The following is a 24,146-nucleotide window of genomic DNA, read 5'->3' on the forward strand; positions in this document are numbered from 1 at the left end:
TTGTATTGTCTTTATTCACTGTACACTGTCTCTTTGTTGCTGTTCACCGCCCCGAGTCGCCCTCGGGCTGAGAGGGGCGGTCAATAAATGCAAGAAATAAATAAATAAATAAAATAAATGTCACAAAAAGGGGAGGGACGGAGTTGAAGAGAGGGAGAAGAGACAATTGTCAATGCACAAAGTTATTATTAATACATCTGTTTCTTCATATCTATTACAATTACATGAATTACTTGGAATATTGTGTCCAGTTCTGGGCACCACAATTGAAGGGAGATATTGACAAGCTGGAATGTGTCCAGAGGAGGGAGACTCAAATGATCAAGGGTCTGGAGAACAAGCCCTATGAGGAGCGGCTTAAAGAGCTGGGCATGTTTAGCCTGAAGAAGAGAAGGCTGAGAGGGGATATGATAACCATGTATAAATATGTGAGAGGGGAGGAGGGAGCAGGCTTGTTTTCTGCTGCCCTGGAGATTAGGATGCAATGGAGCAATGGCTTCAAACTACAAGAAAGGCGATTCCATCTGAACATTAGGAAAAACTTCCTGACTGTGAGAGCCGTTCAGCAGTGGAACTCTCTGCCCCTGAGTGTGGAGGAAGTTCCTTCTTTGGAAGCTTTTAAACAGAGGCTGGATGGCCATCTGTCGAGGGTGCTTTGAATGCAATTTTCCTGCTTCTTATTTATTTATTTCAAAGTTTTCTATACCGAGCTTCTCACCTCTTAGAGGGACTCAGCCCCGTTTACAACCATAAACCGGCTTCTTGGCAGAATGGGGTTGGACTGGATGGCCCATGAGGTCTCTTCCAACTCTATGATTCTATGATATACACCAGTGTTTCTCAACCTGTGGGTCGGGACCCCTAGGGGGGTCGCGAGGGGGTTTCAGAGGGGTTGCCAAAGACAATTGGAAAACACAGTATTTTCTGTTGGCCGTGTGGGAAGTTTGGCCCAATTCTATCATTGGTGGAGTTCAGAATGCTCTTTGATTGTAGGTGAACTATAAATCCCAGCAACTACAACTCCCAAATGTCAAGGTCTATCTTCCCCAAACTGCACCAGTGTCCACATTTGGTCACATTGAGTATTCATGCCAAGTTTGGTCCAGTTGTGTCAGTGCTCTCTGGATGTAGGTAAACTATAACTCCAAAACCCAAGGTCAGTGCCCACCACACTCTTCCAGAATTTGTTGTTGGTCATGGGAGCTCTGTGTTCCAAGTTTGGTTCAATTCCCTCATTGGTGGAGTTCAGAATGCTCTTTGATATTGTAGGTGAACTATAAAGCCCAGCCACTACAACTCCCAAATGTCAAGGTCTATCTTCCCCAAACTGTAGCAGTGTCCACATTTGGTCACATTGAGTATTCATGCCAAGTTTGGTCCAGATGCATCAGTGCTCTCTGGATGTAGGTAAACTATAACTCCAAAACCCAAGGTCAATGCCCACCACACTCTTCCAGAATTGGTTGTTGGTCATGGGAGCTCTGTGTCCCAAGTTTGGTTCAATTCCCTCATTGGTAGAGTTCGGAATGCTCTTTGATTGTAGGTGAACTATAAATCCCAGCCACTACAACTCCCAAATGTCAAGGTCTATCTTCCCCAAACTGCACCAATGTCCACATTTGGTCACATTGAGTATTCATGCCAAGTTTGGTCCAGTTGCATCAGTGCTCTCTGGATGTAGGTAAACTATAACTCCAAAACCCAAGGTCAATGCCCACCACACTCTTCCAGAATGTGTTGTTGGTCATGGGAGCTCTGTGTCCCAAGTTTGGTTCAATTCCCTCATTGGTGGAGTTCAGAATGCTCTTTGATATTATAGGTGAACTATAAATCCCAGCAACTACAACTCCCAAATGACAAAATCAATCCTCCCATCAACCCTGCCAGTATTCAAATTTGGGCGTATCGAGTATTAGTGCCAAATGAATGAAAATACATCCTGCATATTGGATATTTACAAGATGATTCATAACAGGAGCAAAATTATAGTTGTGAAGTAGTAATGAAAATAATGTGATGGTTGGGGGTCACCACCACATAAGGATCTGTATTAAGGGGTCACGGCATTAGGAAGGTTGGGAACCACTGATATACACAGACTATAGCAAAAATGGGATATGTTTTGCTATCATCATTTCTTCCTTTTGTAAACAATATGCCAAGTTTGTATATCTCTATTTTGAGTCATCCCTGTTTCTTCCATCCTTTTTCAAGTCATAGGCTACTCACATCTTGACGGTCATCTACTCGCCTCTTGAGTCACTGCAAGACCCAGCTGAGAACGTTATTTTTAGACCAGATCGATGCTCATAGACTTGGAAGGGTTCTGTAACTCATCGAGTCCACTTCAACGCTTCTTGTGAATGACTGAGTAATTTACAAGTGTTGCAAAACAAAAGTCCTTATGAGTCACTGCAACAAGGGAAAGGGTTTTGCTTTTTCACCGAGTAGTCAAGAAAGGAGAAACTCTCTTATGTGCAGCTGTCTTAAAGACAGCTGCCCAACCAAAGGCACAACGCTTTTACTTTAGTTTCGAAAATTCAGTCAATTTCTGGTCAATGCGAGTCCCGTATCTATTAGTCATGGATCAGGATGGGGAAAATGACCAGTCTGTCTTTTCCCCTCATCTGATTCTTTCAAACCAGATATTCTTCAAGCATAAGAAGATTGGAAAAGGCTTTCATGGCTGGAATCACTAGGTTCTTGTGGGTTTTTTCAGGCCATGTTCTAGAGGCATTTTTTCCTGACGTTTCGCCTGCATCTATGGCAAGCATCCTCAGTGGTAGTGAGGTCTGTTGGAATCAAGGAACATGAAAGGCACTGCAGACTACTTCAACCAGAGAAGTCAGCCATAGCAGAGCACCTGATGAACCAGCCTGGACACAGAACACAGAAATGCTGGACCACTCTCACAACCACCATGTCAGACTACACAAAGAAGCCATTGAAATCCACAAGCATGTGGACTATTTCAACAGAAAGGAAGAGACCATGAAAATGAACAAAATCTGGCTACCAGCAGGGGCGGCTGGTACATTATGCAAAGTAAGCGATCGCAGAACACTTTTTTTTGCCAGGGGTGCAGAGGCGCCTCTGTAAATGCCCCTCGACCGCCACTTGAGGAGCGCCCCCTCAGCTCACAACAGCCCTAGCAGTCCGGGGGGAGCCTTGGTTTTCTGCTGGGCAATCCTCTTCCCAAAGGGACCGGGCCCTTGAGCCTCATCTAGCCCCTCTCGTTCCTGCTCCACCCAGCCACCGGGTGCATGAGCAGAGCCGGCGCTCAATCGTTCTCTGCGTTCGATCCCTTCCCCATGACTGGCTCCCTTTCCCGATCCCCTGGTGCTCCACCCGTCTCCTCTCCTCTCCCCAATCCGCGGGTGGGCCAAGGGGTGGAGCCACCGTGCCTGGCCCGCTTTGGGCCTGGAGGCATGTCTGAAGACCCCAGTGTGCGCACCAAAAGTCGCCTCTTCTCCTGACTTTCTCTTCAGCCATTGGGACCAAGAGAGAGAGAGAGAGAGAGCCCCCTCCGGCTGGAGATATCTCCCACCTCCGCTCCCTCCTTTGTTTTTGCGCCTACCTTCAAGAAAGGTGGGCATCTCCACCTCTCTCTCTCTCTCTCTCTCTCTCTCTCTCTCGGTCCCAATGGCTGAGGAGAAAGTCAGGAGAAGAGGTGACTTTTGGGTCTTCAGGCACGCCTCCGGACCCAAAGCGGGCCAGGCAAGGGAGCAAGTGCGGCAAGTGTAGTTACTGGGATGTATAGTTCACCTACAATCAAAGAGCATTCTGAAGTCCACCAATGATGGAATTGAACCAAATATGGCACACAGAACTCTCACGACAAACAGAAAATATATATCAGTGATTGGTTGGGGGGGGGGGGGGGGCGCCAAAATACTGTTTGCTTACCGTTGAAAATTACCTAGGGCCGCCTCTGGCTACCAGTATTAAAAAACTCTAAAATTACAACAGCAAAACAGCAGAGAGGAAACAACCAGGCACATCTTAACACCTCTCAACAAAACATTTTCCCAGGCTCAGCCAGGCCTTCAAATGCTAATGAAGGTGGTCAGTTAAAACATTCACACCTAGCTCCAGCAAGGAAGAGCTCTTTGCCCCACCCCAGCCATTCCACAGATATATAAACCCATTGTCCTAATTCCAACAGACCTCACTACCTCTGAGGATGCTTGCCATAGAGGCAGGCGAAACGTCAGGAAAAAATGGCCTATAGCCCGAAAAAACCCACAAGAACCTAAGATTGGAAAAGCTTATACATCCATCAAAAATGAGCGGATACAAAATGCATTTTCATTTCATCAGTCAAATTCAATTGGACTCAGCAGGGATAAAAAAATTAGGGTATTTCATAGGCTTGTGCAATCTGGGTAAACTTTGACCCGTTTCGGCTTTCGGTGGTGGCTCAAATCTGCTTTTTGGGAGTCTCCTCAAATTGGGAAGGCAGTATTTGTTTTCACTCTGGGATGCTGAAAGATCAGCCCATGGCGTTCACTGACCTTGCAAAGGCATTCGACACAGTGAATCGCAGTGCTCTCTGGACCTTCCTCCCTAACAAATTTGTGAACATCCTGCGGCTCCTCCATGATGACATGATGGCAACAGTTTTGGACAGCAATGGCTCCCAAAGTGACCCATTTAAGGTGGAAACACATCAAACAGGGATGTGTTATTGCCCCAACCTTATTTTCCATCTTCATCGCTATCATACTTCATCTTGTTCATGGGAATCTTCCCACCGAAGTGGAAATCATCTATTGGACAGATGGCAAGCTGTTTAACCTCAGCTGATTGAAAGCCAAAACCAACGTTACAACATCTGATATAGAACTCCAGTATGCTGATGACAATGTCGTCCGTGCACATTCAGAAGAAGACCTACAAGCCACTCTAAACACCTTCGCAGAAGCATACGGGAAGCTCGGCCTGTCATTAAACATCAAGAAAACCAAAGTGCTCTTCCAGCAGTCACCAGCCAATCCCTTTCCAATGCCAGAAATACAGCTTAATTGTGTAACATTAGAAAATGTTGACAATTTCCGCTACCTTGGCAGCCACCTCTCCACCAATGTCAACATCGACACTGAAATACAACATCGCCTGAGCTCTGCGAGTGCAGCATTTTTCTGAATGAAGCAGAGAGTGTTTGAGGACCGGGACATCCGTAGGGAGACCAAGGTGCTTGTTTATAAAGCTGTTGTCCTCCCAACCCTGCTATACACCTGCGAGATGTGGACAGTCTACAGACATCACATGCAACTCCTAGAATGATTTCATCAGCTCTGCTTGTGAGAAGTCCTGCAAATCTCTTGGGAAGACAAGCGGACAAATGTCAGTGTGCTGGAAGAAGCAAAGACTACCAGCACTGAAGTGATAGTCCTCCACCATCAACTCCGCTGGACCGGCGACGTTGTCCGGATACCCGACCACCGTCTCCCAAAGCAGTTGCTCTACTCCAAACTCAAGAACAGAAAACGGAATGTTGGCGGGCAGGAAAAGAGATTTAAAGATGGGCTCAAAGCCAGCCTTAAGAACTCTGGCATAGACACTGAGAACTGAGAAGCCCTGGCCCTTGAGCGCTCCAGTTGGAGGTCAGCTGTGATCAGCAGTGCTGCAGAATTTGAAGAGGCACGAATTGAGGGTGAAAGAGGAAGGTGCATCAAGCCAACCCCGAATTGAGGGTGCTATGAGGAAGGCGCATCAAGCCAATCCCGACCGGGACCGCCTTCCACCTGGAAACCAATGCCCTCACTGTGGAAGAAGATGCAGATCAAGAATAGGGCTCCACAGTCACCTACGGACTGACCGCCGGAACACCAGTGGTTTTTGACTTATGTTAATCCCAGAGACGAACATTACATATATATATATATATATATATGTATATATACATATACATATATATATATATATATATATATATATTTTCTCACTTCACCTCCTTTTTTTTTGTTTTTTTTGTTTTTTTTGTTTTTCCAACTATCAAAATTTTTAACTCTTTTTTTAAAAGGAAAATTCATAATAAAGATTATATATATTTTTTAAAAAAATTAAAAGTATATTATTGTTGTTATTATTATATTATACTATATTAGGAAATAGAAATGAACCAAATACTGGTTCCTTCTACTTGTCATGATGTCCCATAAAATTAAATCTGCAGCAAAACAATCCTCTTTGCCACTCACATGCCAAAATAAAGCATCACGTTATGGTTGGCCTCCTTTCAAATGAGTCATGCAGAAGTCGCAATTGCTAGGACTATACACAAGGGATTGGGATTTCGCCAGGTCAGAAGGCCAAAGATATGACAACCAAAGATATGACAAATCGACAAACGTGATTGTGGAAAAGCCCTCATTATCTCACTTTGATTCGAGTGTGGGACGTCAGTGGGAAGTACACAGGAATAGAAGTCAGGGCTGAGTCAAAAAACACTGGATTTCCCCCTCCAAATCTGCTTCCAAATGATGGCAAAAATATTTCCCATTTTGGGATCATTCCCCAAGAATGTTTCATAGGGCACCGCTGCTCTACGGAGACCAAAACATGGACTTGATTGTCTACTTCTGTACATTGGGACAACTAAAATGAAGGACCATACAAACTTTCTCCTGGTTTGAGTCCACTGGGATACTTTTTTAAGGAAAGGTGGGCGACGTTCTAAAGAAAGACTCATAACTGAAGAGATGCTATAAAAGTTATTTATTTGACATTTAGATATTTTCCAAATATATATATAATTTAATGATGTAAAAAAATAAGCAGATAACAAACAGCCTGATCATTTCACATCAAAATGGATTTACAAATGATTGTTTCTTCAAACAGACACACAACAAGGACAAGAATATTCACGATTATTAATCCCAAGGTCAAAACATTGATCTAGAAGATCCAGCTGAGAAGAATAATTACAGAAAAGTGAGAATTCCCTGGTATAAAATACTATATAATATCTGTATCCACTAGCTGCAGGAAATCTGCTAACTGGAGAATTAGCAGTTCGAAGCCGCCAGTCGGGCTGAGCTCCTGCTGTCAGCACTAGCTTCTGCCAATCTAGCAGTTCGAAAGCATGCAATGCGAGTAGATCAATAGGTACCACCTCGTAGGGAAGGTAAAAGGGCACCCCATGCAGACATACCAGCAAAACACAATCAGAGATGCCTACAGACAACAGGCTCCTCAGCATGGAAAAATGGAACAGCACCTCCCCATGGCCAGAGTTGAGCATTGCCTCCAGACGCCGGAGATGAAAGGGGAAGGCCTTTACCTTTGTCTGTGTATTGTATGTTGTTGTTGTTCCCTCTGTAAAAGGCACTGAATGTTTGCCTGGTATCTGTATACTGTAATCCGCTCAGAGTTCCTCCAGGGAGATAAAGCGGAATATAAATAAAGTGTATTATTATTACTATTATTATTACATTCTAAGGCGCTTTGTGGATACCTGAAACTAGAGACTATAGTGAATCATATACTTTGACTATACTAGGGCTGGAAACATAGCATGGAATGGCACTAGAGGACCTACAGAAACCCACAAATGCTTCTGAAAGGATTTTTTTTGTAGTGTTAGTAAAATGGAACAACATCGCCTCCCCATAGAAGGAGTTGAGCATTGCCTCCAGACGCCGGAAATGAAAGGGGAAGGCCTTTACCTTTGTCTGTGTATTGTATGTTGTTGTTGTTCCCTCTGTAAAAGGCATTGAATGTTTGCCTTCTATCTGTGTACTGTAATCCACTCAGCGGAATATAAATAAAGTGTATTATTATTACTATTATTATTACATTCCACGGCGCCCTGTGGATACCTGAAACTAGAGACAATAGTGAATCCTTTACTTTGACTACACTAGGGCTGGAAACATAGCATGAAATGGCACTAGAGGACCTACAGAGACCCACAAATGCTTCTGAAAGGATTTTTTTTGTAGTGTTAGTAAAATGGAACAACAGCACCTCCCCATAGAAGGAGTTGAGCATTGCCTCCAGACGCCGGAGATGAAAGGGGAAGGCCTTTACCTTTGTCTGTGTATTGTATGTTGTTGTTGTTCCCTCTGTAAAAGGCAATGAATGTTTGCCTTCTATCTGTATACTGTAATCCGCTCAGAGTCCCTCCGGGGAGATAAAGCGGAATATAAATAAAGTGTATTATTATTACTATTATTATTATATTCCAAGGCACCCTGTGGATACCGGAAACTAGAGACAATAGTGAATCCTTTACTTTGACTATACTAGGGCTGGAAACATAGCATGGAATGGCACTAGAGGACCTACAGAAACCCACAAATGCTTCTGGAAGGATTTGTTTTGTAGTGTTAGTAAAATGGAACAACATCGCCTCCCCATAGATGGAGTTGAGCATTGCCTCCAGACGCCGGAGATGAAAGGGGAAGGCCTTTACCTTTGTCTGTGTATTGTATGTTGTTGTTGTTCCCTCTGTAAAAGGCATTGAATGTTCTATCCGTATATTATAATCCTCTCAGAAACACACACATTCTTCTGGGAGGATTTATTTTGTAGTGCTAGTAAAATGGAACAACATCACCTCCCCATAGATGGAGTTGAGCATTGCTTCCAGACGCCGGAGATGAAAGGGGAAGGCCTTTACCTTTGTCTGTGTATTGTATGTTGTTGTTGTTCCCTCTGTAAAAGGCATTGAATGTTCTGTCCATATACTATAATCCGCTCAGAAACCCACAAATTCTTCTGGGAGGATTTATTTTGTAGTGCTAGTAAAATGGAACAACAGCACCTCCCCACAGATGGAGTTGAGCATTGCCTCCAGACGCCAGAGATGAAAGGAGAAGGCCTTTACCTTTGTCTGTGTATTGTATGTTGTTGTTGTTCCCTCTGTAAAAGGCATTGAATGTTCTGTCCATATACTATAATCCGCTCAGAAACCCACAAATTCTTCTGGGAGGATTTATTTTGTAGTGTTAGTAAAATGGAACAACAGTACCTCCCCACAGATGGAGTTGAGCATTGCCTCCAGACGCTGGAGATGAAAGGAGAAGGCCTTTACCTTTGTCTGTGTATTGTATGTTGTTGTTGTTCCCTCTGTAAAAGGCATTGAATGTTCTGTCCATATACTATAATCCACTCAGAAACCCACAAATGCTTCTGGAAGGATTTGTTTTGTAGTGTTAGTAAAATGGAACAACATCGCCTCCCCATAGATGGAGTTGAGCATTGCCTCCAGACGCCGGAGATGAAAGGGGAAGGCCTTTACCTTTGTCTGTGTATTGTATGTTGTTGTTGTTCCCTCTGTAAAAGGCATTGAATGTTCTATCCGTATATTATAATCCTCTCAGAAACACACACATTCTTCTGGGAGGATTTATTTTGTAGTGCTAGTAAAATGGAACAACATCACCTCCCCATAGATGGAGTTGAGCATTGCTTCCAGACGCCGGAGATGAAAGGGGAAGGCCTTTACCTTTGTCTGTGTATTGTATGTTGTTGTTGTTCCCTCTGTAAAAGGCATTGAATGTTCTGTCCATATACTATAATCCGCTCAGAAACCCACAAATTCTTCTGGGAGGATTTATTTTGTAGTGCTAGTAAAATGGAACAACAGCACCTCCCCACAGATGGAGTTGAGCATTGCCTCCAGACGCCAGAGATGAAAGGAGAAGGCCTTTACCTTTGTCTGTGTATTGTATGTTGTTGTTGTTCCCTCTGTAAAAGGCATTGAATGTTCTGTCCATATACTATAATCCGCTCAGAAACCCACAAATTCTTCTGGGAGGATTTATTTTGTAGTGTTAGTAAAATGGAACAACAGTACCTCCCCACAGATGGAGTTGAGCATTGCCTCCAGACGCCAGAGATGAAAGGAGAAGGCCTTTACCTTTGTCTGTGTATTGTATGTTGTTGTTGTTCCCTCTGTAAAAGGCATTGAATGTTCTGTCCGTATACTATAATCCACTCAGAAACCCACAAATGCTTCTGGAAGGATTTGTTTTGTAGTGTTAGTAAGTTTTGTTTGAAGACATAACCACAGTGCTCTGTTGAACGAAAGGCTGCCGAATTTGGACTTTCCAAAAAGGGGGAGAATTGTTAGAACATTAGGGAAATAGGCCTAGCCAAACGTTTTTCAGGGCCCAGAATTATGAACTATCCAGTCCTCTTGCTGATTGAAAGATCGACAGTTCAAACCCAGGATGGGGTGAGCTCCCACCATTAGTACAGCTTCTGCTCACCTAGCGGTTCGAAAACAGCAACGTGAATAGATAAATAGGCATCACTTTGGTGGGGAGGAAAGAAAAAGGTGCCTATGCAGACATGCTGTTGATTCAATCTAAGGACAACAAAGCTCCTCGGCATGGAAGATGGAACAACAGCACCTCCTGATGGCCAGAGAAGGAAAAAGATGGGAAGCCTTTACCTCTGTTTATGTATTGTCTGTCCTGTTAATGCTATAAGGGCATTGAATGTTTGTCGTATATGTATACTGTAATCTGCCCTGAGTCCCCTCGGGGAGATAGGGTGGAATATAAATAAAGGATATTATTATTTTACTGACACAAAACCACAGTATATCACAGCAAATGAGGGCTATATGCTGGATTTCGTATCACAAAATCACAAGGTGAACACTTCCCATTATTATTATTATTATTATTATTATTATTATTATTATTATTAACACAATAATATGAGTCCACAGCAAACAAGATCACTCTGCTGGCTGTTGTATTGGATCACATGTTGGACACTTCCCAAGTGTCTAGGACTGTGTGATGTATTGGTGAATAATGTGTGCAGATCCCAGTAAGTTGGCCAATTGCAGCAGGCAGATAGTAATTTTGTCACCGCCGATTGTGTTTAAGTGCAGGCCAAGGTCTTTAGGCACTGAACCCAGTGTGCCAATCACCACTGGGACCACCTTTACTGGTTTGTGCCAGAGTCTTTGCAGTTCAGTCTTGTGTCAGCTTTTCCAGTTGTTTCTCTTCAATCCTTCTGTCGCCTGGGATTGCAACATTGACGATCCTCTCCTGATCATGAGGTTAGGAGTATTGTGCTCCAAAACTCTGTCAGTCTGAACTCAGAAGTCCCAGAGTAGTTCATTCTCTGTAACTTTTTCCGGCTTGTGATCCCACCAGTTCTTTGTTGCAGGCAGATGGTATTTGTGGCACAAGTTCCACTGAATCACCTGAGCAACGGTGTTATGCCTCTGCTTGTAGTCTGTCTGCGCGATCTTCTTGCAGCAGCTGAGGATGCGATCTATTGTTTCATCTGCGTCTTTGCAGAGTCTACATTTGGGATCTGTTGCCGACTTTTCAATTCTGGCTTTGATGGCATTTTGGTTCGAATGGCTTGTTCTTGGGCTGACAGAATCAGGTCCTCAGTTTCCTTTTTCAAAGTTACATTTGTGAGCCACATCCATGGCAAATAATAATAATAATAATAATAATAATAATAATAATAATAATAATAATAATTTGAATTGCCAAGGTTTCATGCTATGGAATCCTGGGAATTCGTAGTATAGAAAGTTCTAGTGCCTCACCAACTAAAAACAAACAAACAAACTAAAGCCAGGGCAGTTAAAGTGGAATCATACTACTCTACTTCTGTAGTGTGAATGAGCTTCAGGAATGCTTATCCATTGCTAGATTAAAAAAGCACCAAAGAAGGTCATTGCAGGTGAACTGATGTCCACAAGCATGGGGTTACTAACATTAACCATGAGTTTGTCGTTTTTCCTTAAATCGATGATACCTCCCAGGTAGAGTGTTTTCTTCCACTTTTCTTTCTCACCGATGGAAGTGCTGGTAGTCAGTTGCAATTGGGGTATGCTTCCATAGTAGGGACTGATTTTGGAAATGAACTGGATGACTGTGGTTTTGTCTTTCCGATTTGGCATGCAATTCTTCATCTCTTCACACTTGCCATCAGGACAGAAGAAACTGACCTGAGCGTACACAAAATAATCCCCCTCTTCCGGGACTGTTAAGTAACCATCGCTGTATGTAATGGTGTCTCCTTCATCCAATCGGTCATTTCTCCAGTAAAGGATTGGGAAGCTGCCTGATGTGCACTTGGATTGTTCATGAGCCACTGAGGAGAAAGGGAAAACAATGTTGTGTCATTAGTGTTGTGCCATTACTGCTCAAGCAGGGAGCTTTGAGACTGTAGAACAGAAGCTCTCCGAAGCTCTAGGTGTTCTTACTGCCTATTACAGGGAAAACCAGCTGATCCCTAATCCATCTAAAACACAGACATGTGCCTTTCATCTCAAGAACAGAGAAGCATCCTGAGCTCTGAAGATCACCTGGGAAGGAATCCCACTGGAGCATTGCAGCACACCCAAATACCTGGGAGTCACTCTGGACCGTGCTCTTACCTACAAGAAGCACTGCCTGAACATCAAGCAAAAAGTGGGTGCTAGAAACAACATCATACGAAAGCTGACTGGCACAACCTGGGGATCACAACCAGATACAGTGAAGACATCTGCCCTTGCGCTGTGCTACTCTGCTGCTGAGTATGCATGCCCAGTGTGGAACACATCTCACCACACTAAAACAGTGGATGTGGCTCTTAATGAGATATGCCGCATTATCACGGGGTGTCTGCGCCCTACACCACTGGAGAAATTACACTGTCTAGCCGGTATTGCACCACCTGGCATCCGCCGGGAAGTAGCAGCCAATAGTGAAAGGACCAAGGCAGAGACATCTCCAGCTCATCCCCTGTTTGGGTATCAGCCAGCACGCCAACGACTTAAATCTAGACATAGTTTTCTAAGATCTACAGAGGCCCTCGCTGGAACACCCCAGCAAGCGAGAGTCCAAAAGTGGCAGGCTCAAACCCAGCACCTCAACCAATGGCTGATACCAAATGAGAGACTCCCTCCTGGGCACACAGAAGACTGGGCGACTTGGAAGGCGCTGAACAGACTGCGCTCTGGCACCACGAGATGCAGAGCCAACCTTCAGAAATGGGGCTACAAAGTAGAATCCTCGACATGCGAGTGTGGAGAAGAACAAACCACTGACCACCTGCTGCAATGCAACCTGAGCCCTGCCACATGCACAACGGAGGACCTTCTTGCAGCAACACCGGAAGCACTCCAAGTGGCCAGATACTGGTCAAAGGACATTTAACCAGCTACCAAACTCACAAGTTGTGTATTTTTCTGTTTGTTTGCTTTGTTCTGTTAGACTGGTTGTTCTGACACGACAAATAAAAAAAATAAATTACACCCAGACTTTGTAAAAATAAACTAAGATGTGCTGCTCTCTATGTCCGAGTGAACTGCGAGTGTCTTTCTTTAGAAGTTTGAGATATTCAGCAACTGAGACTATTAAAGGCTTTTGAACATCAAAAAAGGAATATTTATTCTTCAAAGTCCTTGCAGACTTGGCACAGTTCATCAAGGTTACAAACAGAAGAGTCAATTGGTGAAGCAATAGAGATGATCTTTCTTTCCTTTCCTTGAGTTACTAAGGCAACCTTTCCCCAAAATGGCAGATAAGATTCTGGAATCTTTCACCCTAACCCTGAGCTGCTATGGTTCAGAAAATAGCAGGTTTTTCCCCCTATCTATAGCTCAAGGTTAGCTTTGGAGATGAAGTAATGCTCACTATCTCAATACTAAATTTATCTATCTATGACTCAATCTTACTCAATATTTATCTATAGTAAAAGGTAAAGGTAGTCCCCTGACATTAAGTCCAGTCATGTCTGACTCTGGGGTGTGGTGCTCATCTCCATTTCTAGGCCAAAGAGCCAGCGTTGTCCGTAGACACCTCCAAGGTCATGTGGCCGGCATGACTGCATGGAGCGCCGTTACCTTCCCGCTGGAGCGGTACCTATTGATCTACTCACATTTGCATGTTTTCGAACTGCTAGGTTGGCAGAAGCTAGGGCTGACATCGGAAGCTCACGCCGCTCCCTGGAATCGAACCTGCGACCTTTCGATCAACAAATTCAGCAGCTCAGTGCTTTAACCCACTGCGCCACCGGGGGCTCCATCTCAATCAATATCTGTTTCTCAATATCTATCTATAATATCTCAATTTTCAATAATCTTGATATCTCAATATTCAATATCTTTATATCTTAATAAGCTTTTCTATATCTCAATCTCAATCTTCAATATCTTAATATCTTGATCTCAATCGTACTCACAGTGATTTCCCCAGAGCTACCCTGACTAACCACCAGCACATCTGAAGCTCCTTCTGTAAACTAAAAAGGCAGGGGAGATTCCAAAATGGAGATCTCTTCCCTGGGAGAAAAGGCGGTCCCTAGACCCAAACAGATACCTTTCTGAACCAATAGCTGCAAAGGAGGCTTGCAGACTGGCTTTGCAGACTCTGATACTGTTTAACTTTTAGGGCTCAGCAAAGCTGCAGCATTCCTGGGAAAAATGCAAGGGGAAGCAACTTCAAGCAAGTATAAGGTAATGCAAATCAGGCTCCTGGGGGACGGAACAAGTATGCTCTTGCTAGATCAGTGCTTCCCAACCTTTTTTTTGACCAGGAATCACTTGACCAGGGGCCACTTTTCCAGGGATCACTCTCCAATATTACTACAAAAATGTTTATGAATCAGTTTTTTTTTCAACTTTAGATTTGTTTTGGTTATTTGGGGGTGCTGATTCAGAAAATTGCATTGGATAGACCAAATCAGCTCTAGTTTCTGATACAGAACATGTGCCATCCAGTAGTCACCATATGCTCACCCACAGAAAACCATATTTAATAATTTAGAGCTGACGTGGCAGTAGTAATCTTTCATGGGTAGTCAGTTTAAGTCCACAAGCAAAAGGTATACTTGGTAAAAACATGAACGTGAATACAGAAACAGTAACATTGAAACTTCCAGAATAATTGAACCCAAAACCAAAGGCTTGACTTGAAACAAGAATCAGAGAACACAGGCCTAGATTCTCACTTCAACGCTACGTTGCCTGAACTAACCCTTATGTTAAAAACTTGCTATTTAATAGACACCCAAGAAAGCATTCAGTTTCCCATGAATTTTCTCCACAACTTCCCCACATAATTGCTCTGATCTACAATGGCTACTTTCTGCTCTGCTCTGTAAACCTTTGTTGATTTCCGTAGCTCCAGGTGTTTTTTCCTGGGAGCCTTTTGTATCACTTAATTCTTCATCTGACTCCTTATCTAATGTTGCAGTTTTTGGCTCCTCTGACTGACCTTGAAGCCCTGCAGTTTCCAAGTCAGATTTCTCACAGAGAGAAGCATCATTCCTCAGAGTTGAATCTTCACAACTTTGTGCCCCAGGCAATCCCAAAATCCTCTCTAAATAATCATTTATTTATTTATTTATTTATTTACATTATTTCTATCCCACCCATTTCAGCCTGAAGGTGACTCAGGGCGGTATACACAGTCGGCACAATTCGATGCCGAAACAAAATACATACATTGATAAAGCAAAAACATCAAGTGCAATTAAACATAAATGACAGTGCAAAATAAACAATTTAAAAAGAAACTATGTCCTCTCGTTCAAATCTTCATCCGTTACATTGTCTTGGCCGTTCCTGGGTCGATTTCCAACCCTAGTTTGTCTGCTTACTCCGGGTTTCCGAATGCTTGCTCAAAGAGCTAAGTTTTTACTCTTTTTCGGAAAGTCAGGAGGGAGGGGGCTGATCTAACATCCCTAGGGAGGGAGTTCCACAGCTGGGGGGCCACCACAGAGAAGGCCCTGTCTCTCGTCCCCCCAGACGTGCCTGCGAAGCAGGCGAGATCAAGAGCAGGGCCTCCCCAGATGATCTTAAGTTCCTGGGGCATTTGTAGGAAGAGATGCGTTCAGATAGATAGACTGGGCCAGAACCATTTAGGGCTTTATAGGCTAAAGCCAGCACTTTGAATTGAGCCCGGAGGCAGACTGGCAGCCAGTGGAGCTGATTCAACAGAGGAGTTGTATGCTCCCTGAGCCCCGCTCCTGTTAGCAACCTGGCTAAGGTATGGGCGCAGCTGTCACACAAGTTTTGATTGTGCAAATGCTCCCCTGGTCATCACCGAAACCTGGAGATCCAGGCTCAGCGATGAATCCAGGATCACACCCAAGCTGCAAACCTGCGTCTTCAGGGGGAGTGTAACCCCGTCTAACACAGGCTGTAACCCTATGCCCTGTTTGGCCTTTCGACTGACCAGGAGTACCTCTGTCTTGTCTGGATTCAATCACAATTTGTTAGCCCTCATCCAGTCTGACACAGCGGCCAAACACCGGTTCAGGACCTGAACAGCCTCCTTAGTAGTAGGTGGGAAGGAGTGACAGAGTTGGACATCATCTGCGTACAGATAACACCGCACCCCGAAACTCTGGATGATCTCCTCCAGCGGCTTCATGTAGATGTTAAACAACATGTGGGACAGTATAGAGCCCTGCGGGACCCCACAAGACAATGGTTGTGAGGTCGAGCAGTTGTCCCCCAACAACACCTTCTGAGTGTTGTCCCAGAAGGATACCGTGGTTGACAGTATCAAAGGCCGAAGAGAGGTCCAGCAGAACCAACAGGGCCACACTCCCCCTGTCTAGCTCCCGGCGAAGATCATCGACTAAGGCGACCAAGGCTGTCTCGGTACCATGTCCCGGCCTAAAGCCAGACTGTGCCGGATCAGTGAACCCATCAGCCTCAGGCTGATCTACAAAACTCAGGGCAGTTCACGAAGGCACTCAATAGTCTCAAAAGCACTCCTTCTACTGCATTTATGCTGTAGAATGAATCCATGTTAATCGCCTTGGTTGAATGCTATGGAATTACAAGGCCTTGAGCTTTCTCTGCCTAAGAATGCTGATGCTTCACAAAATTATAAATCCCAGGATTGCACAATATCGAGCCATGGCAATTAAATTAGAGGTGAGGTCGCTCAAATAGGAGCTCCAGGTCCAGCTCCTGAAGCAGCTTCCCCTTTTGCTTTTGCTCAGCACTAAGATGGCCATATGATGCAAATCGAATGCACACCCTAATTTTGGTGAGGTCATTGAGCTAAAAAAAGTGAGCATTATATTTGAGTAAATAGATTATTCCCCTTACCATCCCACATGTACTAAAACTTACCAGCTAGGTGGGCCCTCGCTTTCTTTCTGGAGGCTGAAAAGTAGGCAAGAAGGACAAGCAGAGAATTACTTGGGCTATCCAAAGCTGCATTTTGCTTATACCATGCGGTTCTTGGGTGAGTAAAGAGTCTGGATCATGGGAAGTCATAGTCCCACTCTCTTTTGCTTTTCAGACCTCACCTGGAAGAATAACTCTGTGTCCAGTTCTGGACAACACAATTCAAGAAGGACATGGACAAGCTGAAAGGTGTCCAGAGAAGGGTCACCAAAATGATCAAAGGTTTGGAAACTGTTTCAGCTGCTACTGATCAAATCATGTACCTTTTTTGGAGAGTGACCATGTACCTCTTTTTGTCGTTCCTCCCACAATGCTGTCCTCTTACTGTATTTCCCTCCACCTGTATGAAAGCCTGTCCTCTCTACTCCATCTCCTATGAGTTTATCCCTTTCAAACATTTCTTTTTTCATTTTCTCATCCAGAGTTTTATCATTTTACGTTGTACATGTGGTCCACTCATTGTGATTGATTGTGCATTGCATTATTTTGTTTGGTTTTATTTTGCTTTGTTTTACTGTATTCCTAAGTTGTTTTTGGTATTATTTTGTATTTTGCTGTATGTATTTCTGGGCTCGGCCTCGTGTGAGCCACCCTGAGTCCCCTTCGGGGAGATGGTGGCAGGGTATGCAAAGGTCGACAACAAGCTACACAAATTAGTTGGAAGCTCACTCCGACCCGGGCTGGCTTCGAACTCATGACCTTTCGGTCAGTAGTGATCTTAATACAGCTGACTCCCAGCCAGCTGCACCACAGTCCCGGTGCTACACAGTACGGTAGTAAAGATAAAGGTTTTTCCCTGATATTAAGTACAGTTGTGTCCGACTCTGGGGGTTGGTGTTCATCTCCATTTCTAACCTGAAGAGTCAGTAATGTCCATAGACAACTCCAAGGCCATGCAGCCAGCATGACTGCATGGAGCGCCCTTACCTTCCTGCTGGAACGGTAGCTATTTTGCTGTTACGGCTGTACCAGGAGCTCCAACTTTATTTTCTTTCTGTTATCTGTTTGCAGTCATAGGGCAGGCCTCCTGTCCATCATAATTAAGCTTTGGTTCTGCCCCTTGTTCAGGGCTCTGGGAGGGAAAGGAGCCATTTTCTTGTGCAGTCTCTCATAAGGAAGTTAAACTATAGGACGTAGACCAGCTCGTCCCGTAGAAAAGCTTCTTTTCCCAAGAACATCCGGGGAAACAGAAATGGAATTTCCAGGGAAAAGGTCCCAAGGCTCTGGCTGAGAGCTCACAGCCTCTCGGCCTCACAGCAATCAGAGGGAAAACAGCCCTGAAGTTTCAAACAATTCTTGGAGGGAGGACAGCATTACAGATCCACTGAACTCCAGCTGAAATATCTACAAGCCTCGGCTGGTAGGTCTACTCAATACCCAGGCGCATTTGGAATCGGTAGTAGGTCCCACATCGATGAGGCATAGATAGTAAACAGCATGGGAGAGGTTAAAAAGGGTTTTTTTCTTACAGAGAAAGTACAGTTAATCAAAGTCAGGTACCAGTCCATTGAGGACTAGACTAAGAAAGCCTTGAAGTGTTGTTTGAACCATTGAAGATTTGTTGTTTGTTCCATAATAAAGACTTTGTTGTATCATTAAAGACTCTAAAGACCATCACTTCAGAAAAATCCCTGAGAACCTCTCTTTGAGGCGCCCCGGCTTCCCGCTGGGCTTAAAGTATACATCCTATAGAAAAGACAGCTGTTACAGGCCCAGCCGCGACAGAACACCTATTGATCTACTCACATTTGCATGTTTTTGAACTGCTAGGTTGGAGAAGCTGGGGCTGACATCGGGAGCTCACAGCGCTCCATGGATTCAAACATGTGACCTTTCAATCAACACGTTCAGCAGCTCAGCAGTTTAACCCACTGCACTACCGGTATGTCCTGCAAAGGTTTTGCTTTGGGAATGTCAGTAGCCACAGGAAGGATTCTGTGGGCGCAATACACAGAGGGATGTGGAAAGATCTATTCTTTCCTATGTGCCTGCGTTAAGGTAAACAGTTAGTAAAACATACTTACTACAATCGCTGCAGTTACGATCATGAGCGCCCAGCCTTTGCGCTTCTGGCATCTTTCCAGTTGGCACCTGAAAGAGGGAAACACATAAATGCTTTTTGTATCCCAAGAAACAGTAGCTAAATCCAGCACATAAATCACACAAAGGCTTCTCCTGACCTGTGAAGTTGCTCTCTGTACCCACAATTGAAAGACAATAAATTAAGACTTAGTTATGTCAATGCTCCTCAACAGGTATATTCAGAGAACTGATAGATATATGTTATACTAGCTGAACTGGACATGCATTGCTGTGACCAACCTTCCCTCCCCCTTTCTCTCCTTCTTTCTCTCTTTTTTTCCCTTCTCTCCTTCCTTTCTTCTCTTCCTCTTCCCTTCCTTCCCCCCTTTCCTTTCCTTTCTTCTTTTCCCCCTTTCTTCCTTCTCTATTTATTCTTGGACTGCAACTCCCAGAAGTCATCCTGATCGATCTATCTACCTACCTATCTAATCTATCTATCTGGAGGATTGCTGGGAGTTGCAGTCCAGGAATAGGAAATTGGAAATATGCAGGGATTGGGATGCTCTCAAAGAAATCCAAGGAGAAGAAAGCTTGCAGCTTGGAAGCTGTGCATTTGGATAATAATAATAATAATAATAATAATAATAATAATACTTTATTTGTACCCCGCTACCATCTCCCGAGGGACTCGGTGCGGCCTACATGAGGCCGAGCCCACAACACAACAATAAACAATAACAGCAATAATACAAAACAATACATAAACTCATAAGCAAAATAAGCAAAAAACCAAACAAACCAATAACACAACGCATTTAAAAACCTATGGCTGGGCCAAATGTAATAATAATTTTTTTAAAAAAATAATGCTGATTTTTTTAAAAAATATTTTTTTTAAAATAATCAGATTGAAAGATGGGCTCAAAGCCAACCTTAAAAACTCTGGCATAGACACTGAGAACTGGGAAGCCCTGGCCCTTGAGAACTCCAGCTGGAGGTCAGCTGTGACCAGCAGTGCTGCAGGTAACATGTAATTGGGATGGAGGTTTTGGAGAGGGAAGAAATGTGCAGTCAATCTAAGGAGTTTCCTTATTCTGGGAAGGCACACTGAAACAGCCACATTTTCAGGCTCCTCCTAAAGACTGCCAGAGTGGGGGCTTGCCTAATGTCCCTGGCGAGTGAGTTCCAGAGTCGAGGGGCCACCACCGAGAAGGCCCTCTCCCTCGTCCCCATCAATTGTGCTTGTGATGGTGGTGGGAGCGCGAGCAGGCCCTCTCCAGGTGATCGAAGAGATTGTGCGAGTTCGTACACAGAGATGTGATCACACAGGTAGGCGGGTTCCAAACCGTTTAGGGCTTTGTAGGTAAGCACCTACACCTTGAATTGGGACCGGTAAATGAACGGCAGCCAATGGAGCTCCATAAACAGGAGGGTTGACCGCTCCCTGTAAGGAGCTCCAGTTAGCAATCTGGCTGCCGCTCGTTGAACCAGTTGGAATTTCCAAGCCGTTTTCAAGGGCAGCCCCACGTAGACTGCATTACAGTAATCCAATCTGGAGGTGACGAAGGCATGGACCATCCTCTTCTCCTAAAGGGTCTGGTCTTGGGGATGCTGGGAGCTGTAGTCCGGAAGAGAGTGGATATGCTATTGTGTGTTCTGTTTGCACATGCGCTATAGCATCTTTTTGCTTTTTTTGGTTTTTAAGTCCCTTCTGCTGTGTTTTTCAGTGTTTTTATGAGTGATGATCACTCATTGGCCCGATAGGTGTATTGTTTCCAAATTTGGTGTCAATTCGTCCAGTGGTTTTTGAGTTATGTTAATCCCACAAACGAACATTACATTTTTATTTATATAGACTAGCCGTCCCCTGCCATGTGTTGCTGTGGCCCAGTCTGTGTATATGCGTTTTGTGTGTGGATATATGTGTATATATTTATATATGTGTCTATGTGTATATATATATATGTGTGTGTGTGTTTGCATATGTGTGTGTGTGTGTGTGGTTTTGAACATGTGTTGTAATGTAATATTTGTGGGTGTTTTTGGCTTTTTAAGTCTCTTCTGCTCTGTTTCCCAGTGTTTTTATGAGTGATGGTCACTCATTGGCCTGATAGGTGAATTGTGTCCAAATTTGGTGTCATTTCGGCCAGTGGTTTTTGAGTTACGTTAATCCCACAAACTAACATTATATTTTTATTTATATAGATTTTATGTCTTGATATAAAACCTCCTTTTGGAGAACGAAGCCACCGATGACAACCTTGGTGGCCTTTTGCCAGAACCTCATGATGTAGGAACTCTCCACAGCTATTTCCTGGGCATCATCTCAACGCAAAGGACTCAAGCACCCATCATCTCCAGAGACAATCCCTCTCTATTGGTTCCATTACGCTGACTGTGCAAAGAATGACAGGATCCATTCACAGGACCACCCATCCTTTGTTGTAGTCACTTGGACATAATGGAAGCATTCGTCATCCGGCAGTCCTCCAGGACGCCAGGAGGTCTTACCCCGTCATCCAAAATGCCATTTCCCCTTTCCCAGGAACAGACCACTTAATCCTGTCATCATGGACAATAGTCAGCTTTTGGACTCAATGGACAGCAGCGTCAGAGGCATTGGACCCATTCGCTGGGGACTTATGACACAATTACCGTATATACTTGAGTATAAGCTGAGTTTTTCAGCCCTTTTTATAGGTTGAAAAAGCCCCCCTTGAATTATACTCGAGTCAACGTTATTTATTATTTTACCCTGTTATTATTATATTTATGATATTTATTATTTTATCTGCCTGAGCTCTGCAAGTGCAGTATTTTTCCGAATGAAGCAGAGAGTGTTTGAGGACTGGGACATCCGTAGGGATACCAAGGTGCTTGTTTATAAAGCTATTGTCCTCCCAACCCTGCTATACGCCTGCGAAACATGGACTGTCTACAGACGTCACATGCAACTTCTGGAACGATTCCATCAGTGTTGCCTCTGGAAAATCCTGCAAATCTCTTGGGAAGACAGGCGGACAAACGTCAGCGTGCTGGAAGAAGCAAAGACCACCAGCATTGAAGCAATGGTCCTCTGCCATCAGCTCCGCTGGACCAGCTACGCTGTCCGGATACCCGATCACTGTCTCCCAAAGCAGTTGCTCTACTCTGAACTCAAGTTTGGATTTGGTCTTTGCTGGGAGCAACGTTTGGAACGTGCTACAGCTTGGAGCTCCATCTGATGATATTGCGTGCCTTATTGTGTTTTGGACCTTGACTTTGGAATTTTAGATTACTCATAGACTTGGATGTTTTGGTGAGGACCTTTCGAATGGACTACTGACTATGACTCCTGAAAGACCCCTGCATTGTTGTTGTTTGAATTTTCATTGGCTTGGATCCCGGACTGGCTGACGATGAGATATTAGTGAGTGACTGTTTATATTGAGAGACGCCGTACAGGGTTGTGCCAAATATCTTCTAGAGCGGGCTAAGAAAACGATGACTCCCTTTCCTCCTACAACATCGGACATGGGACGAAGTATCTGGTTCTTGCAGGAGTAAGGAGTGAAAGAGGGAAAAAGATTGTGACCATAGGCAACCAAACAAAACTGATCTCATACCAATCGCAGTGATTTTAGGCTTTTTCACACCTCCTGTCATGTTTTTGGAGTGATTCAAGAAGTTGTAGGAAGACCCAAAATGAATGATGTATGTGTGCATGAGAGAGAGAGAATGAGAATCCAGTAGAAACTATTGGGTCTAACAATCCAGAAGGAGGTCCAGGAACCAACTATATATTTTGGAAACTGGAAACTAATTATGCCGTCGCGCCTGGGGGCTATAAAACTCTTAGTGAAAGAGGCATAGACGTGACATCTTTCCCCCAGGGGATTGCTTCTTGTCCTCCTTTAGGAAACTGGAACTCCCAAGGACCAAAACACTGTGGATAACTCAAAATAGGTTTTATTGTTCACAAAGAGTTATCCCTTTAAGGCAATAAGCTGGAAGTTTCATAGGGGGTAAAGGAAATATACATTACAGTCTCTGGTTGTCTTGGGTCCAAGGAGATTTCGCAGCTGAGAAGCTTTTCCAGGTCCCTCTTTCTCAATGGCTGTGAAAGTTGGAACAAACACAACCCCCAGTCCAATGGCCTATGTTGAAGGCACAGAGTCTTCCTTTTGATGCCAAAGGACCGGTTTGAAGGTGCTTGGGTCTCCTCAACGTTGTCCAGGGCGATCTGGACAGGAAGTATGAGTCCCAAGGGTAAAAACCTTAGAATTGGTGATGAGATGTAACTTAATTAAGGGCTTTAGAGCCAAGTCTCTTTCACATGTCTATCTGATAGAAAGTTTGATGGTAGAATGAAGAAAGAAACACTGCCCTCCTCTTGTAGGAAGAGGTGGGGCCAAACAATTGAGCTGAGGAAGCAATTCAACTGGTGCAAACAACTTTGATTGACAGCTATAAATAACCAAGCAATCCAACTATACATTTTTAGAGAAAACAGACAAGTTGGGGCATGTTACACAGTTTAAACCTTTTCAAATTAAAGTTCTACATACAGGGGGCGCCACTCATGCCATCACACTAATTTGTAATTATATATTCATATCTATATAAATAAAAATGTAATGTTCATTTGTGGGATTAACATAACTCAAAAACCACTGGGTGAATTGACACCAAATTTGAACAAAAGATACCTATCAGGCCAACAACTGACCATCACTCATAAAAACACTGAAAAACACCACAGAAGAGACTTAAAAAGCCAAAAAACAAAACAAAAATTACATTACAATGCATGCGTAAAACCACACACACACACACATATATATGCAAACACACATATACACAAATATATACACACACATATATACACACAAAACACATATAAACAGACTGGGCTACAGCAATGTGTGGCGGGGAACAACTAGTATTTATATAAATAAAAATGTAATGTTTGTTTGTGAGATTAACATAACTCAAAAACCACTGGACGAACTGACACCAA

The 24,146-nt window shown here is 43.8% G+C and overlaps 1 protein-coding gene across 2 annotated transcripts in view; it reads right to left on the minus strand.

The window, feature by feature from the left end:
* TNFSF15 (TNF superfamily member 15) overlaps positions 1-24,146 on the minus strand; it is a 60,066-nt gene that overhangs the window by 19,638 nt on the left and 16,282 nt on the right. The window contains exons 2-4 of one of the 2 annotated variants that reach the window (XM_060757325.2): positions 19,150-19,216; positions 17,069-17,101; positions 6,706-12,084 (exon numbers count right to left, since the gene is read on the minus strand). In XM_060757325.2, coding sequence (XP_060613308.2) covers positions 11,636-12,084; positions 17,069-17,101; positions 19,150-19,216 — 549 coding nt within the window. In that variant the 3' untranslated portion in view covers positions 6,706-11,635. Of the gene's footprint in view, positions 1-6,705; positions 12,085-17,068; positions 17,102-19,149; positions 19,217-24,146 lie in introns of those variants that run through there. The other variant, XM_060757326.2, reaches the window with a different exon arrangement.

The sequence above is a fragment of the Anolis sagrei genome, chromosome 11 (assembly GCF_037176765.1).
Source record: "Anolis sagrei isolate rAnoSag1 chromosome 11, rAnoSag1.mat, whole genome shotgun sequence".
NCBI classification, from domain to species: Eukaryota; Metazoa; Chordata; class Lepidosauria; order Squamata; family Dactyloidae; genus Anolis; species Anolis sagrei.